At 36.6% G+C, this 27,954-nt stretch overlaps 1 protein-coding gene across 2 annotated transcripts in view; it reads left to right on the top strand.

Annotated features, from left to right (window-relative positions):
* Positions 1–27,954, top strand: part of SPG7 (SPG7 matrix AAA peptidase subunit, paraplegin) — an 88,687-nt gene that overhangs the window by 47,975 nt on the left and 12,758 nt on the right. For both annotated transcript variants that reach the window (XR_007950262.1, XM_051974764.1), the window contains exons 6-13: positions 1,595–1,697; positions 2,696–2,821; positions 3,674–3,836; positions 4,323–4,496; positions 15,043–15,167; positions 16,456–16,558; positions 19,523–19,633; positions 26,483–26,598. Coding sequence is in view for 1 of the 2 variants with exons in the window: in XM_051974764.1 (XP_051830724.1) it covers positions 1,595–1,697; positions 2,696–2,821; positions 3,674–3,836; positions 4,323–4,496; positions 15,043–15,167; positions 16,456–16,558; positions 19,523–19,633; positions 26,483–26,598 (1,021 nt within the window). In the remaining variant the exon portion in view is untranslated. The remainder of the gene's footprint in view (positions 1–1,594; positions 1,698–2,695; positions 2,822–3,673; positions 3,837–4,322; positions 4,497–15,042; positions 15,168–16,455; positions 16,559–19,522; positions 19,634–26,482; positions 26,599–27,954) is intronic.

The raw sequence follows: 27,954 nt of genomic DNA, 5'->3' as shown, positions 1-27,954 counted from the left end.
TCAATGATGGGAGAAAGGAGGTGGACCTTATGGAGGGATATTCCATGGAGATAAAGCCACAAGCTGGGAGAATATTTCAGACTAGGAAGCCTCATGTGCTGAGTAAATTTCCAGTGTTAGCCAATAATAAAGGCATAATTTTGTGGTCCAAAAATTGAGGAATAGTGTCAGGAAGATGACGAAATGAGTGGAGACTACATATATGGGAGAATTTAGATTTGGGGCTGATGGAAAGATGTGTGTGCTGATCTTTAAGATACAGCAATCAAACCAGTGGCAAGGCTCTTAATGTACCCTGTTGGAAAAAAGGAGTTCCCAATGGGGTTTGGGTTGGGACTATTAGGGGATGAAAAACATCTCTTCTTGGTTCATTACTAGTCAAATCTTTTCCTCATATGCTTATATCCCAGTTATTTTGGCATAGTTTTTTGGTTGCAGTGTTATTTACATTTCTCTTTAAATGAACAGTATGTTTTTCAAAATAAAATTTATTGAATCATGAAGTAACTAACATTTATCATTTGTGATTACCACAAGTCTATTAATTACTAAATCCTTGAGGAGTTACTTTGATAGGAAAAAAACCTTTTCCACCTTTTGTGTATAATAAATGATTCAACTGAGGGGATCCACATAATTATTTTCTTTCCTTTTATTTTGACATGTAAAACTTGAAAAGTAGACATTTCTATAATCTTTGTTTACTCCCTTGATCAGAAGAAATAAAAATGAGATTGTCTCATTTGAAATATAGAAAACCTTTCAGAACCAGACAAGCAGAAGTGCTTTTTATTGAGTAATATTATGGCAGAATGCCTTCAGTCATGGGGAAAAAACCCCCAAAAAACAAAAACACCACTTTGGAAGGAGTTATGTCACCTCCTGTTTCAAAATGCTGTGAGTGATTAGTGGTGGTTCTTCACATGAGGGCCTTATGTGGTCAAATTTAGTATTGCTGGGATCCTAGTCTCTTAAGTTCTTTCTTTCCTTAATGGCACAAAAAAATCCTTGGCCTCCCATGATATCAAAGAGTGGGAATTTGCCTAGGGGTGAGATTCCCTGTGTCTTTTTACTTACCCTATTTAAGGTCTTTTAATCCCATTGTGGAACTTGACCATGTTTCTTTAAGAAGCTTAAGGATTTCTGGCTCTATGACAAGTGTGAGAAAGATGGATGGGATTTCTGCTATGCTCATTATCCTTTTCTAAGTGAACACTTGATCTTGGTCTTGGATCATTTCTGTACAATATCTGGGGTACCTCATATGAACTCAAGATTCACTTTAAATGATTTGATGAATTTATGGAATGTGAATAGCTAGAATTTGGTTTGTAGAACAAGCTGCTTAAGACAATGCATTAAAGCCTTGTATTATGTCTTTTGAAATTTTGCTTATATGTAAAAAAAACCTTATCTAAGAGACTATCAATATGAATTGGACAAGAATTAAGTTGATGGCATTTTTTTCCTGTAAATCTTAGGAATTTTACTCCTCTTTGAGAATATCAAAGAATTGTTTATATTTGTAAATTTATTACTTTGTTTCATTTATAATGATTTTAAACATATAATTTGTCTTTTTTGTTCTTTTTAGTGCACTTTATGCCCTGGGAATGACAGCTGTAGGTGTGGCCATATTATGGTGCATTTTCCGCCTTGCTGGGATGACAGGAAGGGAAGGAGGATTCAGTGCTTTTGTAAGTTGCATAAATCATATTCAGTTGTATTTACAGCCTCAGAACTTTGTTTTTTTTTTTTTCCTTTTTACCAGATGTTAAAATGTAAATAAAAAATGAAAATGAATTCTTGAATTATCTCTGTTCTGATATCGTGATTCGAAGTAGCTCAGGTCCCATTACCCCCCCATTGAATGGCTAAGTTAAATTAAATTCATTACATTTTGCTATTTTCAAAATTTGCTAATCAGTAACAGTTTTGAATTATTTATTTGTATCTTTTCTGAGCTCAGGAGTTGAAAAGTATTTCAGTCACCAAATATCAATTTTTTAAAAGCAACTTCTATAGATTTTAGCATACTTCTGACCCTTCTGGTCTTGATTATAACTTAGCCTCCTTTTGACAGTTCCTCCAGTCCCCTTTCTCAGTCTCTAAATTTTTAATGTTACTAACGAGATTGTATAATCTTCTTGTGGACGAGCTAAATGGGGTTTTTGGATTGGATTGATGCTATGTGAACAAAGTCTAAATCCTTATCAAATGATTAATTTAAATGCATTCCTATAGATTGAAGTGTAGTTTGGCTTGGGAGTAAGGGTAGAGGAGGTCCTGTAAGCTGAGTATATGAAATAATTCACAAGTCATTTATTCACATTGGCGGTCATAAATAACAACTTTTGAAAGCTTGTAGGAAGAGCCTAAAAATTGCTGTTAAATGCCACCAGCCAGATACATTTCTTAATAGCCAGTTGTATTGAACATTGATGTTTTTTCCATGCATCATTGAAAGAAATTTACTTTCTTTTCATAAAGTCTCTGCCTTTAATAAATTCAGTTCCTTGTTAGAGGGTATTGTGGAGAGAGGCAATACTGATATGGGAAAGAAATAAATCTTATGTGCATGTAAGAGGAGAACAAAAACGTGGATAGGACAAAGTACTGGTACTGATGGACTGATTCTTTTCTCTCTAAAACTTATTCTTTCAAAATTGCTTGTTTTGTATATTTTCTAACATAGAATCAATTGAAAATGGCTCGCTTCACTATTGTGGATGGAAAGCTTGGGAAGGGGATCAGCTTCAAAGATGTAGCAGGAATGCATGAAGCCAAATTAGAGGTCAAAGAGTTTGTGGATTATCTAAAGGTGAGAACCAAAGATTTGGGGGCAAAAAGACAGCTGAAAATGTAGAGGAAATCTAAGACACCATCACCTCTTTATATCCTAAATAAAAAAGAAGAAAAGGCAAATCTAATTTTCCTAAAAGAAAACATTATGTCAGGTTATTTTTGTGTAGAGTAGGCATCATCTTCAGAACCGAAATTCCTCTTTATAAAAACCCAGACCCACCTGTGTTGTGTATTAATCGGTAACTTTTGTAGTACCCATTTAATTTGATATTATCTGTCTCTTTTCTCTTTTTATTGAGAAACACCTGATACTTACTGAATTAGCCAGACACAGCTTCTAACCAGCTAGGAAAGCAAACTAAATTTGCCTGAAACATTTTAGGCCCTTGATTCTCTGGCTAGTACCTATACTAGCAATTATCCTGACTGCAAAGTTGATTCCTTGGAATGGCTGAATGTTTTTCCCACTTTGAGTTTGCAACCATCAGGTCATATGTGAGGAAATAAATTAGTTGATGAACATTGTACTTATAATAATCAAAGGTTTCTCTAAGAAAAATGAGATAATGTCCCTTTTTTCCTTCTTTGCAGAGGTAGGAAATTGTGCTTTTGAAAGAGTTAAGCCTCTTTTATGTCTTGTTTTGCTGAACTACTTTTTCCCCTTTTTTCTTTTTATGCAAAAGATAACTTGCTGGGTGGGGGAAAGAGAAGGGATACATTTAGAAATGAAGGTCATGTAAAAACAAAAAGGGTCAGTAAAAAAAAGAAGAAGAAAATAAGTTAGTTGAATCTCTTAGTGTTATTTCTTCTTAAAAACTGTCTGAAACCCCAAATGACTATGCTGATGTAGCATGTGTTTTACTTCTAGAGTCCAGAGCGTTTTCTCCAGCTTGGTGCAAAAGTCCCAAAGGGTGCTTTATTGCTTGGGCCCCCAGGTTGTGGAAAAACTTTGTTGGCCAAGGCTGTAGCTACAGAAGCCCAAGTGCCATTCCTGGCAATGGCTGGTTCAGAGTTTGTGGAAGTGATAGGAGGTGAGTCATTCAGCAAAGAATCCGTAAAGTCCAGGGGGAGTTGTGGGGGACATTGTAATAATTTTTGAATACCCCAGTTAGTAAAATAAAAGTTGAACCTGTTTTGGAATTTCTCCCACTCTGTGCTTATTTATTCTTCACATGCAAAATTAATGGAGAATTGGCGAAGAAATGGAGAAAGAAAACTGAGATACTGTAGCTTTAAATTGAATGTATTAATCATTTTAGATAATCCTGTCATTAAAGTCGACAGTTTTCACTTAAAGCCAAGAGGTCTACAGTTAGTAAGGTCTGTAATTTGGTGTGGAGTGAATATCACTTGTCTATCTGTATCTATATTTATATATAATGGCATCCTGTTAGGATTTGGAAGTTATTATTGTAAGTATGCCTATACTTTGGTAGGGGAAGGTGATTGCTTTACTAGCTAATTGGTATTATCTCCTAATTTTTCCAGTTTCTTATTCTTTCCTGTTTTCTTCTCAGGTCTTGGAGCTGCTCGAGTTCGAAGCCTGTTTAGAGAAGCCCAGAACCGGGCCCCTTGTATTGTGTACATTGATGAAATTGATGCTGTGGGCAAAAAACGATCTACAACCATGTCGGGATTCTCCAACACAGAGGAAGAACAGACTTTAAACCAGCTTCTGGTTGAAATGGATGGTGAGTATGCTGCCGACCTCTGTCCAGCCTTCCAGTTTGTCTGAAAAACAGTCTCTGCTCTCTGGTGGGAGAGAGTTTTCTGTGTTTAAAAAATTTAGTTGTGACTCCAACAATTTTTGCTGCTACGCTTCTCAAGGGTAGACTGTCCACACAGTGCTCCGGTGCCAGAGCTGAGGAGAGCAGCCCAGCTGTTCATCCTTACAGCCACCGGCTGACTACCTTTACCTTTCCTTCCTCCAGCTGCATTCTGGGTGGTGACCACCATTGCCTTTACAGTAATCCTCTCTAGACATGCAGATAAGCCAGACAAAATTCCCCACTCAGTCCTTGCCCTTTCCTCACCTATACAAAGTATCAAGAGGGTTGGGTGTCCATGTTTTTGCCTGGCTTCTTCCCTTGCCCCCAGTTCAGCAGAAGCAATGTATATGAAGCAGGGTTTTTCTTTCCTCCCTGCCTTCTCCTTGGCCACAGCAGAGTATGAGAAATAGAGGAATTGAAACAAAGAAAGTCTCTGAGGGAGAAGCAGACTATGCTTAGTGGGAATGAGAAGTAGGCAGCAAGAAGCAATGGAGGTGACTATAGCACATTAGAGGTGCATACAAAGAAGCACAGATTTCTCTTACATCAATCAACAAGTATTGTGCTCAGATCTAGAAATACAAGAAGCACAAATGAAACAATCTCTACTTGCAAGGACCTTACGTTCTCAGATCTACCAAAATTCCTCTCCAATCCCACCATACTCCCTCAGTATCCCAAAGAAAAACATTGGACAGATAGCTTAGAAGCAAATGAAGAAGGCTATCAATCATCGAGAAACCAGTCTCTCCAAGCAGTTTGATATCTGGCCTGTTAGTCTCCTTCCAGTCCTGAGATGTGCCTTTCAGAGACCATTTCCCTCCTTACCCCCCACAAAATCTGGTAAGATAGAAACTTAATGTCCAAATATTAGTGAAAACTATTGCATAATTATAATTATTGGATGAGATTAGAAAATGATTATCACGATTCAAGGAGTGCAGTCAATAATGTGCTTCTTCCATTTTGATTTACCTACCTTTGTTATCTTTATTAGTTTTTACAGGTCATAAACTTTGAGCTTTGGAAGGGACCTAGCAACTTTTAAGTTGAACTTATATATGAAAGGGAGCACACCCACTCTTAGCACACCCAGTAACTAGTCATGTCATTTTCAGGCCTCTGAAGGAGACAAAAGCCTCAACCTCTCTGGGCAAATCATTCTACTTTTTGATAGATCTCATTGTTAGGAATTTTCCTTTATACAAAGGCTAAATTTGTTTCTTTGAAACTTTCACCTGCTGTTTCATGTGGCCAAATTGAACAATTTAATCCCTCCTCCATTTGATAGTCTTACAAATACTTTAAAGAGTTATCCTCTCTTTTCTCCCCCCATCCTTCTCATCTTCTCTTCTCTAACCTAAATGTGCCTAATTTCTTGAACTGATCCATATAAAATGAATTTCCTAATTGCCCTCCTCAGAGTACTCTGGCTTATCAGTAGTCTTCAGAAACCAGAATTGAACATAACTCTGAGGTTTGATAAGAAACAGAAAACACTGAGACAATTATTTCCCTCTTCTTTGAAGCTAATACCAAGTATTGAAATAAACCAAACTGAGAACCAGATCTCTGAATAATTGTTTCAAAAAGTTTTAAAGCATAATAATAATAATATATATATTTATATATAATAATAATAATAATGAAGCATATTGAATCATATTGTCCTCAGTAAAATTGTTTGGACTTTTAAAAAAGGACTGAAAAGGGTTTTGTTACATTAATAAAGAAAATATATTATTTTAAAATATTTATTTTATTTTTTTATTCTCTCTTTTTTAGTTTCCTTTTTTGCTAACTTTTATAATAAACATACCATATTAATATAGTAACACATAATTTATAGACAAGTATACATATATTGGGAATGCCTGTTTAAATATTTTTTTTTACTTATAATATTCATTATCAAAAAAGTTTATATATCTTTGTCCTATAGGTAAGTCCTCATTTAGTAGAAGCTTTTTTTTTTTAATACTGCCTCTCTTATATGTCATTATTGCTATCAGTATAAGACAGAAATCAGCTATCTTCCTATAACATCTCAAAGGTTTCCTTTTAAATAATCAATTACTTCACAAGTTAAACTTCCTAATAATTCCTTCATTATTTATTATCTCCTTAAATTTCAATTGATATAGATAAATGAATTATACTCTCCCTCAGGCCACTAGATTGCTTACTTTCTTTTAGATATAATTGATAGTATGTGCATGTGTAAACCAAGATCTCTCAAGATTTCTGAATGGTTGCTAGGATGAGCAAATGATTAATATCACTTTGGTTTTTAATCTAATGGTTTCATCTTCATTTGTGACTTTTAGTCCATCAAACGGGGATATAGCTCTTAAAACAACTAGAAACATTAGTACTGTCTACCACATTGCCAGACTCAGCAAGTAGCATTTTTGATTTGCTGACCACAGCCATTAGTTAAATAAACCAACCATGATTAAAATGTCTGCATACATATTCCCTACAAATTTATTCATTTTTAATAAATAGTCATTTTGTGGAATCTAAACATGTGGAATGACACAAAGTAGATTGTTGTAGGAAATAGGATTTTTGCTGCATAATTCATATACCATTTAGGAGAGGACTGCAGTGTTGTCTTTTTATAGATCTATTTAAAGGTTGAAAAGGACTAATGAAATGACTTTAGATTTAATGCTTTTTTTTCTTATTTATTGAGATATATCAATGTAATTAGTTTATTTAACATTTTACCAGTGTTGAACAAACTCCTACTTTCCTTATGAACTAGAGAAAGATGTGGATTTGATGGTAGTATAGTTAAGTGGATGCATTGTTCAACAAAGAACAGTCGTCAGCGGGATGAATGTCAATCCCACTGATATCAATTTAGAGGAGATTTTTTGGTGACATACTCCAGAGAATCTGTGATTGCTTTTGTTCTAAATTTTTCATAGGTGAATAGGATGAAGTTTTAGATGACATGTTGAGTTACGTTTTCGTATGACACAAAGCTAGGAGAGATAGCTAATACATTGGATGACAAAGTTAGAATTCAAAAACATTTTAACAGGCTAGATGATGGATTTAACTTTTTCAAAGATTTGTGATTTTATCAGTCTCATTTTGGGAACTGTATATACTGATCAAGTTCATACACATTTTTAATTTTAACTTTTTCTTTCATTAAGTATAATGATCTTACCTGAGATTGCAAGTTGAAGGGGAAAAAGTGTCTTCTATTGTCTTTTATTCCTTTGAGCCATTCTGAGATAGCTGAAACTTACCTGTTTCATCTTCTTGCCTTGATTTTGGGGCTCTTCCTTTTCTGAGCCTCAGTTTTCTACTATTAATGAAATGGTTAGAATAGATATTTTCTACACATTCAGAGTTTTTATCGACCAAGATTTATGAAATAAAGTATACTGTGGATAATTGAAAATGTGTATGGCACAGTTCATATATTGCTCTCAGTTTCTTTGGAAAGGTGCATCTCATAGATTGTTATTGTAGACATTAAATATTTTAATATTAGATATTAACATAACTTCTGCTTTGCTTCAGAAGACCAGCTTTTTCAAGTCTCTCATTATTTTGACCTGTCAGTTAATCCATAAATATTTATTGAAGAGCTTCCATTTATGCCTTGGATGGTCAGTAGTTTAATACTCAAGTTCTGTTATATAAGAAGCCAGTATCTTGCTTCATGAAGTCAGATTCCAAAGAGCTGATTTTTGGATAATAAATAGATGATAAATTATGATAAAGAAAAAATGATAAATGATAAATGGAAACATCTAGATTGTTCTAAAGGACTGAGAAGTGTCCTTTAAACTAAGAGATAGCTCCCCATATGATTCTTCATGCAAGGAGGACCACCATAAGATATAATATCTCCTTGTCTTCCTGATAATTGGGAAATCCAGATATCTCACAAGATAGTCATCTACACAACATCTGCACAACTACACAACTGACACAAGGAAGTCAGAAGACTTCCTTTTTCGTTTTTCTTCCCTCTGTTAAATATAAATGTAGTTATTAATATTCATCAAATACCAAGAACCAGTTAGGTATTAAAACTGAAATATCACTGTCACATTAAAGGCTTCTTTAACATGTTAATAAGGCTTCCTTTATAAAAATTTGTTGAGATTTTGTAAACCTAAACCTCAGAAGCATTTCCCTTTGAACCTCCTAGCAATCCTTTGATGCCCAGAGCAGATACTGTTCTCCTTATCGTACAGATAGAGACCTTGAATTGAAACTCAGTGAGATTAAGAGATTAAGTGATTTGACTGTGTTCGCAAAACAAGCAAATCACACATTCATGATTTGCACACAGATCTTCTAACACAGTCTTTTCCTTTTTTGTATACAACAGATTACTTGAAAGGGAGTGGGATGGGGCAGAATAGGCAGGGGGAAAGGGGTCAAAGAGTTTCTACTTGTTAAGCTCAGTAAAGATTTTAATCCTAGAATGATAAAATTATGATAAACCTCAAAGGGTAAATCTGGAACATAAATAACTGCTAATAGAAAATTTAACTAGATATTTAATGATAAAGAATTAGATGCTGATAAGTAAGTTGGAACAGTGTATTCATCTCTGCTTTCAGGAAATTTTTGTTTCTCAGGCATATCTTCCTATTAACTACCTAAAAGTGTAAATATTTGAAACATAGAAGTTGTATTGAAACTAGTTTGGCACCAGGAGCATAATTAACCTACCTTGTCAGAGGTCTGGCTAGGCTTTTGAGATCTCTCCAGCTTGGAATGTCTGAGATTCTCTTAGGTGTGCAAATATCCACAGACCTAACTGGCCACTCCCAAGTCTATTGCCTTTAATATTGAACTGCCTGAACAGATAGTGCTAATTTTACTCTTTTGCTTTGACTTTTTTTATTTGCCCTCAGATGGACAGCCCCAGATAGGTGAATTGACCAAATTAGCTCCTAGAATTAAGACAAAGATTGGCTTTTAGCTGGGTCTCTGATGTTATTGTCAGCCCTGGATAGGTCTGGTTTTACCTGTTCTAGTTTACTTCAAATATAGCTCCCTGCAACATAAAGGAAATCATTCATTTGGCCTTTTTGTTTGTTTTTATCAGCCACTTTTAAGGTTGGATAGAATTTTACCTCTCTCCACTCAGCTTACTTTCAGTCCTTCAAAAGATGACTCTTTTTGGAACAGAATTTAGCCTTACAGAAAATGTCCATTTTGTATCACTTTTTTGGGGGGAGAAGATAAAAAATAGCTCTTGCCCTCAATGAGTTTTCATTTTTTTCCTAGTAAATTTATTTATTTTTAATATACATTACTTTATGAATCATATTGGGAGAGAAAAATCAGAGCAAAAGGAAAAAAAGCCATGGTAGAGAGAAAAAAAAAAACACAAAAAAGTGAACATAGCATGTGTTAATTTACATTCAGTCTCCTTAGTTCTTTTTCTGGATGCAGATGGCATTTTCTGTCCAAGTCTATTGGGATTGCTTTGGAGAGTTTTCACTTTTTTTGGAAAGGAATTTACATAAATATATACAAAATTACATTTGATTGGCATTATCGGACATAGGGATTGAGAAAGAGCGGGCATTCAAAGGTAACAACAGGATTGTAAACACCTAGAAGAATAGTGGTGCAAGTTCTAAATTAGAGTGATTTGGGGCAGAATGGTGAATTTAGTTTTGTACATGTTAAATAGAGGCAGGAAAAGGAATACTGCATTGGGACTTGGATATAAAAACCTGGTCCTTTCTTGAAACTGAGATGTCTGAAGGAGGGTGCTAGTCCTCCCCTTTTTTGAGTCTTCTCAATTCTATAAAATGAGGGGATTATATTAGATCTCTACAGATCGTTTTAGTTTTTAATCTTTTTGTTTTTATGAAGCTACAGAGGTATTGCTCTTCTGATATAGAAAATATTACTGGAAAAGATTTGACCTTTAGTTTCTTTTTTAGGGAATTTTTTTCCCCCCGAGGCAATAAGGCAATTGATTTGCCCAGGGTCACACAGCTAGGATGTGCTTAGTGTCTGAGGTCAAATTTAAACTCAGGTCCTCCTGACTTCAGGACTGTTGCTCTATCTATTACACTACCTAGCTGCCCCTTAGGGAAAATTCTTAGAAGGGCTGCAATAAGCTTCTATGGAAATTTCTTCCAGAGAAATGAATGAGTCTAAGCCAGCCTTGCAAATTAGCACTAATGTCCCAGCTTGAGTGTCAGAAAGGTCAAGCTTAAAGGCATCATTTATGTTATGTTAGCAAGTAAAAATTAATACAATTAAAAATGTGACCTGCAGCAATATGGTACATTTGGGTAAGCTCACATCAAGTGCATTGTGTCTTTGATACTGGATTCTTGGCAGAATTGGTGAAAGGGCCGTGAAATATTTTGAAGCAGCTTGACTGTTTTTTAAAGATCTGTCAATAGATTTATTTCCTTCATGGTCAGATCTGCTGTATATGGAATAAACAGGGATGTTTACAGTTTTGAGATTTGTCAGTTTTGACATGGAATTCCAAGAATAGTTGTACCAGATGACCTTGGTCTGGTTGGAAACTTAAATAGCATTCCAGGTTCTTGATTAAATTAAGAAAATCCTTGTGCATAAAAATCAGCCTTGTTTTTTTTCTCCTTTTACATTACAATAGAGAGGGAAAAATTGTTTCATTTTTGTTAAGTCAACTTGGGACTTTCTTATTAAAAAAAAAAAAAATCCCTTTCTGTCCCTTAGCCATATAATTAAGGTTTGGGGTTTTTATTTTTGCTGCTGTTTTTGTTTGGATTGAAGCTGGTTTCCTAACTCTGGTCCTTATTTATTTACAACTGGCTCTTATTAGTAATTTCTACATTAGTCACTATTTGCCTATGCCTTCTCTGTAGGCATTTCCGTAGCCACTGTGGTTACCGATTGCTTTTTTGCACTTCAGTAATAGATGTTGTCAGCATTGTATCCTCTGTCCTTTTTTCTGAAGATTTTTAATTTTTGTATAAGTGTTTAAAACATAATCTCAGATGTTTTTAATCTTTTTTTTTTAATCTGTCTTTAATCTCAGATCCATCCCTTCAAAGTAACTAATAGGAGAGTATTTAAACAAGTGTATCAGAATGAGCACATTGTGAAGGTTACTCCAAACTTTTTTGGCTCACCCCCTAAAGGTGTGCAGCATTCCTGCGTCTGAGTTGGATGAGGAATAACCTGCTCCTGGTCACTGTTTGGAGGTGCCTGTGGGGCAGAGGTGTGAGTCTCTCTGACATGACACCCAGTGCAAAACTTAGTTCTTCGTTCTCAGCTTGAACCCTTGAGTTTAGGTCGGGGCACGAGCCCTGGGCTAGGACTAGTTTGCTTTGATGCCGAAACAACCACCCCTGGCATCAAGTAGTGAGCACTGAGATAACCTTGTTTTTTATATTCCTAATAACCTCTGTCAATTATGGTGGTTCCTTTGAGAGAGAGTAGGATGTTCTATTCCTTCCTTACTCAAGCCCAGATCAAAAATAACTTCTGAGATGTGTCCTCTATCTCCTGGGAAACCTTCAACATGACTTCATTTCTCTACGTGTGATTAGTAGAACATGGGGGGAAAAGGGTTGGGAAGATGATGACTCAGGAAACATGGCATCAGGAATATATATGCAATGCAGGTCAAATCCTGAGCCACAGGTTTGCTTTGAAGGAGAGGAGGGACATATTAGAGCGTCTTCCACTTTGAGCACCATCACAAATATCCCTCACAAATGAGGGAAGTCAACCAGCATTTCTTATCAATGACTCTGTGCCAAGCACTGGGCTCAGTTTGAATCTGGTTTGCTTTTAATATTCAAAAATCCACCATGGATACTCAAAGATCTATAAACAAAACAACAACAAAAAAGGCAGTCCCTGTCCTCAAAGAGTTTATATTATGATGCCAGAAGCATCACATGAAAGGAACTGGGAGTACCTGCAAAGGGGGCAGGAGGGGCTATGGTGACAAAGTTCTGATAATAAAGTGTGGGGTGATCTGGGCCCTTCCTGGAAGATATCATTTTTAGGAGAAAGGGGCTGCAGTGGGGAAAGGCTTCAATGACCAACCATATAGCTCTTTTTGGAAATTGATATTTATTCCTTGTTCTCCACATAACTTTTTTTCCTTTTTTTTTTTTAATTATAGCTTTTTATTTACAAGTTATACGGCATTGACAATTGCCAAACTTTTTGTTCCAATTTTTCCCCTCCTTTCCCCCATCCTCTCCCCACAATGGCAGGTTGACCAATATATGTTAAATATGTTAAAGTATAAATTAAATACAATTTAAGCATACATGTCCTAACAGTTATTTTGCTGTACAAAAAGAATCGGACTTTGAAATAGTATACTATTAGCCTGTGAAGGAAATCAAAAATGCAGGCGGACAAAAATAGAGGGATTCTCCATATAACTTTTGAAGTTTTTTTTTATGTCTTTACTGTTCTGCCTTAATCATGATAGCATATAATTACTTGGCTTTATTGTTCCCAAAGCAACTTCACATTCATTTCTCATTTGATCCTCATAATTATCTAGTGAGACATGCAGAACATATATCATTATCCCATATTACAGATAGTAAAACCGAGGCTCACTGAGGTTATATGACTTGCCCAAGAACCACACAACTAGTAATTGGAGAAGACAGAACTATAACTGAGGTCTTCCAACCAAGAAGTCAGTGTTCTTTCTCATGTGACCATATTTTCTTTTGAACCAACTGTGGCTCCCCCCCCCCCAAAAAAAAAAAAAAAAAAGTCTTGGATACTTGTTGAAGAAATGGTATATTTTTAACATTGTGCTCACTGGATTGACCTCTTTAGAGCCAGAGCATTTCAGAAACCTAAGATAAATACTGGCCTAGATTCCTGAGGGAAAATGATAGAATCTTCATTCCCAGAGGTATGTTAAAATAGACTAGATTCCTGATAGTTAAGGCCCCACCTAGAGGGCAGGGAAATGAACTGATTATCTCTCTGGGATTCTCCCATTCCTGTTGTCCTTTGATTTCCTGGATCAACATTTCACTGCCTTTGAAATATAACAATGGCTGAAGTAAGAAATGTGTGCTTTTTCTGGGACTTCTGTTTTTATTTAAGTCATACTTATTTTAATTAAGATACGTTTTTTTTTATTAAAAGTACAAGCATTTATTCTTGCATCCTTAAGATGATAATGTACTTAGTAATCTTGCAATATAAATAAAGCTTGTTAAGTCTCATATGACTGACATCCTTCTAGTTTCTCCTTTTTCTGTGCCAGACTAAACAATACTGAGGCTTCATCTCTTAGAATATCTTATTTAGAATTCAGGAGGGATTGTGGTGCTGCAAGATGGAAGCATGTTTAGGAATAAGTCACTCTCTCTTATTGCTTATATAGAAGCAAAACTGCTCTCAGAGGACGATCAGTTCCTTTTGGTGAGAATCTCTTGTTTCTGCAGTGCTAGCGCTTGGAATCTGCAAGCCTATGACTCATCCGACATGAGCACGTGGGCCTGATAGAGCTCTCGCCTTGGAAGTCTGCTGCAGACCTCGCAGCTTCCAGTTTGGCTGCTGGTGAGAAAGCAGAATTGAGTTTTTTTGACATCCATCTGTTGAGAGGCAGAAATTTGCTCGAAGATAGCGGGGGTTTGTTTATGGAATTATCTCTGTAATAAGAGCTTCTTTCTGGTGAAGTGGCCTGATAGGTAATTGTAAAGGTGTTTTTTGTTTTGTTTTGTTTCAATTGAGCTTAAAGTTTAACAAGATAGAGGTCGCTGCATTTTAATGGTATTCATTAGTGATTTTTCCATGAACTCCCTTTTACAATTCTTTTCTAAGAAACCCTGTGCCTGAAAAAACCACTGCTATCAGACCAGATATAATGAAATACTGCAGAATGTTGCAAATAAAAAGTCATGGCAACAGAAAACATCGAGCATGAAAGCATGAAGGAAAATCCTCCGTAGGTCCTTAGGTTCTACAGTAAAATTCATTTTTGTGAAATCCCTCCCAAGATTTCTGGCTAGAACTTAGAGCAGGGAACTATGAAGCCACTCCAACCCAGGGATCTGTGGTTGTGCCTCTGACACAGCCTTGTTATAGCTTGATTCTATGGGCAAAAAGTGTCGAATCCTTGTCAGAATTGTTTTGGATGAAGGAAGGGACTAGGGATTATTTACTAGTAGTATTTATGGAGCTCTGTTTAGGAAGCTAGTTCAGGGTGCCCGTGTTCTCTCTGTTAGATTTCTCTAGAAAATTCCTGCCTAACTCTGCATCCTGTAACTTCAGCAGAAAATAAAAACAAAACAAACTTTATACATTGCTTGAAAATTAGCATTTTAAGAAAAAACAGCTTTCTCTTCTCTTTATTTTTTTTGTTACCAGGAATGGTATCTCTGGATAGGGGTGGAAAGTGGTGTATATTTATAAATAAAGATGTTACGAAAACAAAAGGGAATAATTTTCAAAAATAATTAAAATGATCTTTTGTCAGGAATGGGAACTACAGATCACGTCATAGTGTTGGCGTCTACCAATCGAGCTGATATTTTGGATAATGCGTTAATGAGACCAGGGAGACTTGACCGACATATTTTTATTGATCTCCCTACATTACAGGTAAGAAATACAAGTTTGACTTTCCTTAAGCTTATTTATAAGGCCTTCTAGAATTTTTTCCCAGTGAATAGCTATGTTCTTAAGCTTGTGAAAATTAAAGCTCTTCTGTGTGCTGAGGGCTCTTATCAGTTAATGGATGGAGGTGATGAGAAAACCAGCCGGAAGCTGATCCCTTGGCTGTTCCTTATTCCCAGGGCCCACGCTGTTGTGGGATTCTTTTGTCATGGAAATCGTGGTGGAGTGAAGCTTTTTGGCCTCCTCTCCCTGGAATGGAACTGCCTAAACCCACTGGGCAGTGAGAACTGCCCCCACTGGGATGGCCCTTGTTTGTAACATTCCTCCAGTGCAGATGGAGCGAGTGAATTTCCTCTCCTCTTATCTGTCCAGACTTTATTTGGCTCACTGCTTTCTCTTTGGTTTTGCAACTTGTTTTTGTTCCTCCACTGTTGTTTTTCCTCTTTCTCCCTGAGCATCTGGGGTTGGATTTGCTTGTCTGGATTGAGTTTTACAGCAAATTCACTGAAACCAAATCCAGAGAGGAAAAGTAAAAGAATCCCATTCTTCTCGCATGGCATCTCTTCCTTCCATCTGCAGCTTTGTAGACATCCTCAAAGTTTTCATTTTAAATACCTTAAATGCCTGATACTATCTGGCACTGAAAGCCTGAACTGTGCAGCTGCCCCTGAAGGAGGAAGGGAAAGAGGCCCTGGCAACTGAGCTCTGAGTGTTTTAATCAGGACCTCCTGGACCAGCTGAGTCATTCACTCCTTGGCTGCCTGCCACCCCTCCTCCACCTCCCAGCCTAAGGTTGAACACAGCCTGGGCTGGTAGAAGGGGGTCTTTGTAGCAACACCTCCAGGAACAGGAACTCCAGCCCGGTGTGGTGTTTTGGTCCTGTGGGAGCAAAAGGAAGGGAGCAGTGGGGACAGAGGGAGGGCTCCTGGGGCAGAATCAAAGTTATACTTGAGTAATGTCATCCTGAGAAAGGAGCTTTGGGAAAGCAAGCTAGTGACTCACAGTAAACCCCCGCAAGGCAGGACTGTATTTGGAAGCAGAGCCACGACCAAGCCTCTGCTCAGCAGGGAAAGTGGGTGACTGTCTCCTGGGAGCAGAGGTACGCTTCCCTCTTGTGGCCCTTCCTGGGGCGGCTAGAGCCACGGCTGTTCTGTAGAACCGGGCTTCCCCTTTGGCAGTTGGGCCCATATCCCCCATACCTCCTCCAACCAACATTCTGATCTGCTTGTGGCCCCCACCCAATTTTGCATGATGTCCTTTTGTGTTATGACAGGAAAGAAGGGAAATATTTGAACAGCATCTGAAGAGTCTGAAGCTGACCCAGACTGGTAGTTTTTATTCCCAACGCCTTGCAGAGCTCACGCCTGGGTTTAGCGGTATGAGAACTCATTTCTCTTTGGAATGTTTTGCGTCTAGTGCTTTATGTGGATCTCTTTTGATGCTGATTTATACGTCCCTAGAGTTTGCAGTTCAAAGCCTTCCCCCTTCCCTTTTTGTTCTATTGTTGCCTTTCACTCCCCCCACTGAACCTTTCCATTTATGAAGTCAGCCACCAAGCAGCTAGCTGCCTGTCCCACTTCTGTAATACTCACCTCTCTGTGCTTCCTTATTAGCTCTTGAGGACTGAAATTGTTCAGTGTAATTCATCAGTTTGACTGCCTTTACTGGTGGTTATCTTTTATATTATCATAGCCATTGTTTCAGCTCTGGTTCTGCTTGGATCACTCTGTATCACTTAATACATGTCTTCCCATATTACTTTAAATTATACATTCCTTTCTTATAGCATAGTAATATTTCATTGCATTCTTCTATCAGTTTGTTTAGCTGTGTTGCAATGGATGAGGAGCCTCTTAGTTTCTAGTTATCTGTTATTAGTTAGTATTATTATGAATCTTTATAGAGAGGACCTTACTTGTTGTCACTGACCTACTTTAGGCATATCTCTTAATGAGATTGCTAAATTAAAGGTATGAAGTTTCGTGACTTTTCTTAAAGAATTCTCCTTAAGCCTGTATTGGATTTGTGTTCCATCTCATTTAATGCCAATGGAGATGGACGATTCACTTTCATCCCAGGCAGATATCAGGATTATTTGAGGTTCATTCCACATACTTGGTTGTAAGTATGGAACTGTGCATCTTTTTGTTCCTGCACATAGACTCTCCTGTCTCGTTCTGAGGGAAACAATTCAGACAAGGTCTGATTTGAGAGTAAGTTTTGCATTGCAGTGCAGGTGAAAGATAAGTTAAATCAATAAGCTGTAAATAAATAAATAACAGCCATTTTCCTACCCAGGGGAAAAATAAACAGAGTATTTCACTAGGTATTTAGACCACCCACTTATGGTAGATCAAATCCTAAATAAGGAACTCAGTGTCTGCAGCAATATTCCTATCCCTAAGTTATTCCACTTCTCTCTAGGGCTTACATGTGCCTGTTTGCACATATAAGACATGGAATTTCCTTCCTGCGTTTCTTGTTCTATCAGGCCGTAAGGTGTACTAGTTCTACTATTTTTTTTTTTTTCAGAATTTTACCTCCTTACCCACAAATTCAGACCATATGTTCAAATTATTCTGGAGAGAGAGGTTGGTTTGGCTATTCTAGGAATACCCTGATGTATTCTGCTAGCTACAGAAATGACCACTCCATCTTTCTTATTCTGAATCTAGATTTCATCTTCTATCCTAGTGATCCATTACAGTTTATTCATTCCTTTTATATTTGACCTTTGTGTTTTCAGTGAGAGTTAGAAGTTTTAATTTAATAGAAATAAACAATGTCAATGAAGAGGGTTTTTTTCTCCTCAATTTATTTTATGGGAATCTAAAGGCTCTAGATTTTGTGAGTTAAGATTTAAAGCAGTGGTTCTCAAACTTTTGTTTTCAGTATCTTTATCCTATTAAAAATTATTGAGGATCTTTCCAAGGCATTTTTATCTGGATTATATTTATAGACATTTACCATATTAGAAATAAAATCTATTTTTGAATTTGTAGACTTTCTAAAAGGGTTTCAGAGATCCCCAGGATTCTCTAGGTGTACTATGTATATAAAGTATGGTCATACTTTGAGAACCACTGATTTAAAACCTCATAGCATTTATTTTATCAGCATATAATGCCATGTCTCTTTGGTCCTTCATCTGTTTAACAGATTTTTTTTTTTCTTTTTAGTAACTATTATAGACATCCTTGCCATAGTCCTTGCCCAAAAGGAACTTAATATAATAGAATAAGCTAAAATATGTACATAAACAATGGTAGTATAAAGTATGATATCATTGTTAAAGTGACATAAAGAAATAGAAATGAAGTGCTGTTTCACTTAAAGTTTCAGAGGAGGAAGAAAGCTTGTTTTTTTTTTTTTTTTTTTTTTTTTTTTTTAACTTTTTATTGACAGAACCCATGCCAGGGTAATTTTTTTACAGCATTATCCCTTGCACTCACTTCTGTTCCGATTTTTCCCCCCCCTCCCTCTACCTCTTCCCCCAGATGGCAAGCAGTCCTTTATATGTTAAATAGGTTACAGTATATCCTAGATACAATATATGTGTGCAGAACCGAACAGTTCTCTTGTTGCACAGGGAGAATTGGATTCAGAAGGTATAAATAACCCGAGAAGAAAAAGAGAAATGCAAGCAGTTTATATTCATTTCCCAGTGTTCTTTCTTTGAGTGTAGCTGCTTCTGTCCATCCTTGATCAATTGAAACTGAATTAGCTCTCTTTAACAAAGAGATCCACTTCCATCAGAATACATCCTCAAACAGTATCGTTGTTGAGGTATATAATGATCTCCTGGTTCTGCTCATTTCACTTAGCATCAGTTCATGTAAGTCTCGCCAGGAAGAGAGCTTGTTTTGAATGGCCTTCTATAGAGTTTGTCTAGCAATGCCTTTTATTTATTTATTTATTTATTTGTTTTTATAATCATAGTTTTATATCATAGCTAGCATTTATAAAACAGTTTATGTCTTTCTACAACAACCCTGAGAGGTAGGTGCTATTATTATCCTGAATTTACAGATGGATAAATTGAAGCAGAGTTGATTAAAAGACTTCTCCAAGGAGACAAAACTAGTGAGAATGAGGTTGGATTGAACTGCAGTCTTCCTGACTCCACCTTAGAGCTCTACCACTGTACCTCCATGAAATGATGTTATGTACAAGCAGTGTACAAACAAAATACAACACTGTCTGATCTATTCTGAGTCTTGCTTCTGTTGAGAAAGCCCCAGGATCTGTCATTTGCCAATCCCTTTGTTTTACATATAAATATTATAATAAAATTCTCTCTATATATTCCATTAAATGTGGTCAAACTTTTTAACTTACAGGAGCTGACATTGCAAATATATGTAATGAAGCTGCTCTACATGCTGCAAGAGAAGGACACAAATCAATTGATACATTTAATTTTGAATATGCTGTGGAGCGAGTAATTGCAGGTACTGAGACTTTCTGTACTTCTTTAAAATTGTTTCTTTTCCATTCTTAACATATTTTTTTTATTATACAATATTTATTGAATAGATAAACCTGTAAAATGGGAGGTCAATCAAATAAGAATATTTCAATACCCCTTCTAAACATACATCAGCCTTAAATTTTGGAATCACCTCATTTTAGCCTTGGACTTTATATGATTTGGGAAGAAAAGGAAAGGTAAAGAAGAAGGTAAGACAAATAAAAGAATCTTAACTTCTTTGAAGACAAGCAACAAACATTTATTAAGCACATTTCTTGGTGCCAGGAACTTTGCTAGACCGCCAAAGCCAAACATGACAGTCGTTGGCATCAAGAAACTTATGCTCTATCAGGGAAGAGTGATTGCATGGATAGAGACAACCTGTACAAAGGCACTGTGAAGGTGGTGAAATGTCTTTGCATGTAAGGAACAGCAAAAAGGCCAGTTTGACCAGATGACAGTCTATGAAAGAAAGTCGGGTATGAAAAAGGTTGAAAAGGGAGGCTAATGTCTTGTTATAAAGGGCTTTAAATACCAAACAAAGGACTTTCTTTTATTCTTAGTGGAAATGAGTATATTGAGTAGGGATGGGTGTGACATAATCTTACATGTGATTTAAGAATATCACTTTGGCAGCTGTGTGGAAAATGGATTGGCAAAAGGAGAGACTTGAGATAGAGAGAAGAATTAGGAGGCTATTTCAGGAGCTCACAGGATAAATGATGAAAGCCTGATCTACTAGTTGGGTGACCATGTGACTGTAGAAAAATGTAGAAATGCAAAAAGCAACTTTTAGAATATATGGAGTAGCAGGAGAATGAAGAGCAAAGTTGACTATATTTGTATAAAGATGGGTGATTGGAGGAATGATGATGCTACCTTTTACAGCAGTAGGAAAGAAGTAGCGCATGGAGAATAGATGATGAGTTCTGTTTTAGGTTAAATTTATAAGTCCTGTAGCATATCCCAAAGTTTGAAAAATCCAATAAGTAGTTGTTGATGTGGAGCTAGAGTTAAGTTGGCTACATACATTTAGGAATCATTTCCAAAGAGAAGTTAATTGAATTATGGGAACTAATGAGGTCATCAAAAGAGAATTGTTAGAAGAGAATTGAAGGGGGCCCAGGACAGAGCAGTGAGGTACATCCACAGTTAGAGGGCTAGACATGAATAACCAGCATGGAAGACTGACAAGAACTGTCTAGATAGTAGGGGAAGCAGCCAGTTCGTAATGGCATCAAAACCAAGAAAGTAGAAAGTAATCAGGAGGCCATCTGCAGGATCAGGTGCAGAGAGGTTGCGAATGATGAACAAAGGTCAGATTTGTCTCGCCAGAGATTGTTAGTGACTTTGGAAAGAACAATTTCATTTGTGTAATGAACTGGATTAAAGAGGGTTAAAAAATGAGTGAGAGGACAGTAAAAGGAGGCAATAAATATTAATGGCTTTTTTTTTTTTTTTTAAGAAGTTGGGCTGAGAAAGGGAGATAAGATACAGAAGGATAGTTTTAGGGGATTAATTGTCAAGTGAAGGTTTTTTCAGGATAAAATAGTCAGGTGTGTTTATAAAAAATAATGAATATACTGGTATCATTTAGAGTGATTGTAGGGGCAACATGCTAGAAGTGCCAGGTGAAGGAGAGGAAGGATATGAGAGAATAAAAGTTACCTTTGGTAGGTAAACCCCCAAACCTCAGGACAAGCATTTCTTCTGCTCTTCTACCTAACCAGAATGTTAGGTCTTTGAGAGAAGGGACCACCACACTCTTCTCTATATATTCTTAGCACTTAGCATAATGCTCTGTTAAATAAAAAAAAAAAAAAATGCCTTTTCATTCATTTTTATCAAAGACTGGATTAAAGGAGAGAATTGAGAGAAAAGAATGGTAGTACATAATGTCAGATGATGGAGATTTAGAATCAGGGGAAGAAGAGGTAGCTCACAATAACTGGCCTTTCTTAGTATAATGTGAAATGAGGTGGTCTGCTGGGAGGAATACATAGAGAATAGAACAATCAGGAAAAAGAGGGAACTTGAGCTGTATGAATATTAGTTGAAGGAGCTGGGGGTGATTAGCCTAGAGAAACCAACTTACATTAATAAAAATACAGTGGCTGGAAGGAAGGAAAATGGGAAGAGAATTCAAAACCATAACATGTGAATATTGCTGGAAGTATAGACCTAGGAGAGAGTCTAATTACGCCCTTCAAATATTTGAACAACTTTCATGTGTTAGAAGAATTAATCTTATCATATGGGATTTCCAAAAAACATAATGAGGACCAATGAATGGGATTGCAAACATTTCAAAGAAAAAGTTCTAATCAGAGTTTTCTGAAAATAAAAATTGATATTTTATAACATAATAGGTGATTTGATCAAAGGATAGTTTTAAAAAGATACCATAACAGGATTCATACATCTGGATTTGACTGATGTCATCTAAGAATCTTTCTAACTAAGGTTTCATCAGTCTGTAAATTATTCACAATGTATTTTTCTATCTTGTTTAAAGTATTTAGAATTCACATCATAACTTAAAAGGAAGTAGTACTAAAATACATTCTAAAAACATACTCTTTTTTAAATTATCTGTCACTTGGATTATTTACTGTCATCACTTGCATATTATCTCTGAGATGATCTATTGGCATCTCAAATATAACATGTCTTATGCCAACCTGTCCCTTTCCAGATTTCCCTGTTTTTGTGGAGGGTGCCACCATCTATCTGTCACCCAATGTAGTTAGCTTGTAGACATCGTTGACTCTTTCTGTAATTGCTCCATTTCTAGTTGTTATCAGTTATTTTCATTGATTCTTTCTTTGCTCCCTTCTTTCCATTCACATAGTTATTGGCTTAGTTCAGGCCCTCATTTCCTCTCACTTATTTTTTTTTTTATTCACTTACTTATACAGTAATTTGCAGTATGTATTTGCCTGATTGTTCATCCAGTTTCCAGGCTTTCCATTCTCCATACTATCCTCCACATCATTGTCTGACCATGTATTTGCCTTCTTTGAAAAACCTTCTTTGGTTACCCCCAAACTCCTCAACTGGTATTTTAAAGTTCTTCCCAAACTGACCGTCATCTACTTTTACAGCCTTGTTTCCAACCATCCCCTTAATGAACTCTTTGACTAATCAATCAGTATTTATTAAATGACGTATATGTGACAAGCCCTGTAAAAAGCACTAGAGATTCAAAAACAAAAAAGAAAATCTTGTCCTCAGACAGAGAAAATAGCATATATATATATATATATATATAGATAAATATATGTCACAACATAAAGAACTGCTTCTGGACCCTCGGGGACCATGGTGTTTGTCCTCTCCTTAACTCACTCACACTTCTCTTTTAACTCTGAATCTAGACATAACTAGACCAGGTGCAGTCTTGGTGGGTGGTTTGGCCTCTCAAAGAGAAGAATTAGGTTCTTTCTTGAACCATCTGATTCATTATACTCTCACCCCAAAGTCCAGGAAAAAAACGCATAAAGCTTAAGTTTGGTTCATGCCTGGGGTCTCCCCAAAAGGAGAGGATACAGACATATGCCATGTCCAATGTAAATTAGATGTAGGACACTTAATTATTTTTCCACCCAAAAAAATTTTCCACATATTTATTATGAGTGATTCAGGAACATACATTAATAGGGATTTAAACAAGTAGCAATAATTTCTAATTGATATTATATTGTCCTAAAAGGTTGAGATTTTAAAAACATTAGAGCCTGAAACATTTTGTGGGAAAATTAATCAGCATTTCAGCCTCACTCCAGTTTTCACTGCCCAAATAGTTCCCTTCAAGGCCACATCTTTTGGCAGATAGGCCAGGGCTTGGGCTAATTGTGCTTCCTGCCATCCTTTTCTCCAAGAAGGATGTGATGGCAGAAGATTCCAGCTGCTTCTAGTCACTTCTGATTGATAGATTCAGGATCTTTTCATTTTTAACCCATGAGACAATAAAGCTAAACACTGGGGAGCAATTCTCAGCAATTAGAAACAAACATTCTAATTGGGCTAGACAGATTGTATGATAGACTAAAAAAAAATCCTGTTTATCTATTGGGACAACCATCTCTTGATCCCTCTTTAGTCATCTACACTCAAGGAAGGAACACAAAATGGAAGTGGCCAGTCTCAAGTTTGCCTAAGCCAATGCCTGGGCTGGCATCCATGAAAAAACAGTTCATTATGCTTTCTAAAGGCAAAAAAGAAAAGACAAAGGAAGCTGTTTCTTTTTAGTTGGTGCAACGTACCATACCTGCCTTGCTGTCATAGGACTTGAGCAACACATGACTAGGAGCAGAGATAGTAGATGATGTAAGTAATCGAGGATTTGAATAGACAAACAGTAATTACAGGAGGTTGGGAAGAGAGCAAGAAATTTGAAATTAGAACAGGAGTTGTCAAACTAAGGGCCAAATTGCCACCTTCTTCCCTCAGCGAAGAATGTTTTTTACATTTTCAAATAACACTTTATTGTATCTCAACAGAAGGACTGGATTTGGCCTTTTTGCCATAGTTTGTGAAATGAACTTGAAAAGAATTCTCTTTTTACCTCTGTCTCTTAAAATCATTAGTGCTCTTCAAAGTTCAAATTAGCTTCTACCTTTCCTTGCTTATCCCCAACTGCTAGGATTCTCTCCTTCCTGAAACTGTCTTTTATCATATTTATTTGTTTTTTAATATATACCTTTGTAGGTTCCTTGGAGACAGAGACTTTTCATTTTTTTTCTTTATATCTTCAGTGACTTGCACTTAGCAGGCATTTAATAAAAATTTGTTTGTTTTTGGACTACCCATTGGGGTGCTTCCTTCCATTAATTCAGAGAATTGATAGTCATTTATAGTCTAAAATATAAGATGAGTATAAGTCATTAGAAAATAGTTTTATTTTTCTAACCAATTAAATTCAAATAAGAACAACAGTAAAGTTTTGAGATTTGTATTTTAAAGAAATATCTTTAATATTGTCCTTTCCTTTTAAAAAAAATACATTCAGGTTGTCAAGATGGAATTTTTAAATCCTTTCTCCTTTCCTCAACATTAGCTTGTAATCTTAACTACAGAAGTATATGTATTGGGAAATAGATAAAATTCATATTGGTAATGCTAATTTACTTGTCATTGTTAATTTTGGAATTTTTTTTGCTCTGAGGAGTTACCTTCAGTCAAATAAGTGAAATTTAGCCAAGGCTTGTAGTAACTATTTCTATAGAACCTTCATCTTGTAGAAGATCCACATCAGCAGATATAATTTGACTAAAGAATCAAACAACAGTTTAAGGGGGAAAAAATGGAAAAGTTCTTGCCAACAGCGGAAAGCAGTTTTAGTTGACCTAAGATGAATTTTTTAACAAGTGTAATTGATGGAAGTCTCACCTCAATCTGGGTGACCTGCTTTCCTCTTCCCCTTCATACAGATATGAGCTATAGGACCTTGGGACCCCTCCCTTAATTGTGTTGACTAAAACTAGTTCCTACCATAACAGTTACTGACCTACATTAATAGTGGAAGGTTTTCTCCCTTTCTCTGCTAGTGAAATCCCTAGTTTCGAACAAAGAAGACGAACCTCTGGTGTTTTATAACAAAGACTCTTAGAGGCCTCCCAAGTGTCGGACTGACATCTGACTGCTGATGCTGTGCTTTCTCAAAAGGAGAAAGGAGGACAGCAGAAGATTATGATGATCGTTTTATTTAGAAGACAGTTTTGTTTTTTCCAATGCATCCAGAGCAATCAAAGTTGAGGACTAGATTTACCATACTAGTTTGAAACAATAACATCAACGTATCTTCAATCTGTATTGTGCTTTATAGTTTTTAAAATGCCTTTGCTTTTGTTATCATATTTAGTATCATAATAGTTTTTCAAGGTAAACAGTGTGAGGATGAAGAAATTTAAGTCCACATATGGATATCTGCCCAAAGTCACACACAAAGAAGTAGTGCCCACATTTTCTGATTCCTCACTCCAAGCTCTTTTCTCCTACATCCTATATTTGAAACTCCTATTATTAGACAGTTAAGCTGGGGGAGCTTCTTTGACATTTTTCCCTCTATTTTTTTCACAAATAATTGTTTTTGTGGTATAGACTTTGTGATCTAGAACAAACTTTTTTGTGATGGAAGTTCATAAATCATCACATACTTATGTGCTACGTATAATTAAATCTAATCTGAAACTGTGACCCATATTTGAAGAGAAGTGTGCTTTCCATCTGTTACATCCAAATGCCAAGTTATATTATAATGCTATAAATTGTTTCATATCCAACCCTAATGGGCACTTCTTAAAATATCCAATAGAGACATCTAACAGTGTGATAATCAACTATTCTGAACTTAAATCTAATTTGCTTTCACGTTAGATATGTTAAAGGAGATTATAAATGTTTTTGAAAAAATAGTATATTTTTGAGCCTCTTAGATAGTACAATCTATATGACAGTGTGACAGGATCTATAGCCTCAGGGTCCAGGATCTTGGTCCAAGCCTGTACCTTTGGCCAACCTGGGGAGCTGGAACAAATCACTTTATGTCTGTTGATCAGAGATAGGTTAAAAAAAAGGAATTGGTCTTCATGATTCCTAAGGTCTTTGCCATCTTGTAAATTCTAGATCTGTTCCCCAAAATGCATTATTGGCAGAGGAACCCTTTTGATGACATACTAAATAGCATGAAAGTAGCAGTAGGAAAATGTCACTCTCTAACCACCTTTTGCCCTTTGTTGAAGTGGGTAGATCAGTTTGGAAGAGGAAAACATGGCCAGAGAAATTGAATAATTGGTACCTCACTTCTTAAATCTTTGACCTTCTTTAGGCACTGCCAAAAAAAGCAAGATTCTGTCCAAAGAGGAGCTAAGGATTGTGGCTTTTCACGAGTCAGGCCATGCTTTGGTTGGCTGGCTGCTGGAGCACACAGAGGCAGTGATGAAGGTAAAGCTGCTGATGTTTGAGACATGTCACCTTGGGGGTCTGCCTTCTCAGCTGATTGGCACCAACTCCCACTTTTCTCTACTTACACCACAGTTACTTGAGTTCATGCCCTCATCTTCATCGTTTTCTTACATCTGTCCTTGCAGTTCTTCAAACCATCCTCCATTCAGCTGCCCAGTGGAGACTTCTAAATCCCATGTCTGATCCTCTCTCTCTCTTTCTCTCTCTCTCTCTCTCTCTCTCTCTCTCTCTCTCTCTCTCTCCCTCCTTTCTCTCCCTCCCTCTTTCCCTCCCTCCCCATTCCTCTCTCTCCCCATTCTCTCTTTCCTCTTTATCTTCTTCCCTCTCTCCTACCTCTTTCTCTTCCTCCCCCTCTCTTCCCCTCTCTCCTCACTCCTCTTTCTCCTCCTCCCTCTCCCTCCCCTTCTCTTTCTCTCCCTCCTGGGCTTTGGACAGAACTGCCTCAAACCTGCATTGCTCTTCTTCGTATTTCTTTATTGCAACCCCTCCTGTATCCCTTCAAGGTTCTCAAATTCTATGTCCTTAAGGAGAACTTAACTGATTCTTTCAATTTTTATTCAGCTCTTCATAATCCCGCTTCCCATAGCCCTCAAAAAAATTACTTTTCATTTACTGACTGTTCTATAAAGTCTCAATAAGCTCTTTAAGGGAGGAGACTTTCACTTTTTAATATTTATATTCCCCAGTACAACCACAATACCTGGCAAGTAGTAAGTGCATAGTAATTATTTGTTGATTTTTTTGAAAGAAAGTTTATCATAGTGAGTTAGAATGCAGAAGACCTGGATTCCAAACCATCTCTGATCCTTAGGAGCTTGAGCTTGACCTCTCTCAGATCAGTTTATTTCTTTCTAAATTTGAAATGAGAGGTCCTGTAATATTTAATCTCCCAGCCCAGTGGTGAGACTCAAATGTGAGAATATTATTAAGTACTTTTCAAACTTGCCAGGATTGTAGATTAAAAAATGTTTATTTCATGTATATGTTAGGCACCCAACCTTAGAAAGAGCCTGGGCAAGTCATTGAACCCCTTGGTGCTCCTTGAAATGCTCTGAGGCTATGGTAGAGGAGAGTTTCATCCTCAGAAATTCCCTATACCAATGAAATCATAGGTGTAGTCTAAAATAAATCTTTATAATGATGATCATTATTACATGGCTAACACCTAGAACATTGTGTATCTATGTACTGCAAGAAAATCACACATTACTGAAGGGGATTAAGGGATGAAAGTACAAGAGAAAACTGCATCTATTGAGATTCTTATGACACCCCATACTTAGTTATCAATTCTGAGGTACACAACTAGTAGAACTAACTTTTATAGTCATCTTA

This window comes from Antechinus flavipes, chromosome 2 (genome assembly GCF_016432865.1).
Source record: "Antechinus flavipes isolate AdamAnt ecotype Samford, QLD, Australia chromosome 2, AdamAnt_v2, whole genome shotgun sequence".
NCBI lineage: Eukaryota > Metazoa > Chordata > Mammalia > Dasyuromorphia > Dasyuridae > Antechinus > Antechinus flavipes.
Note: the sequence above shows the minus strand (reverse complement) of the source record. Positions and strands in the feature narration are given on the sequence as shown.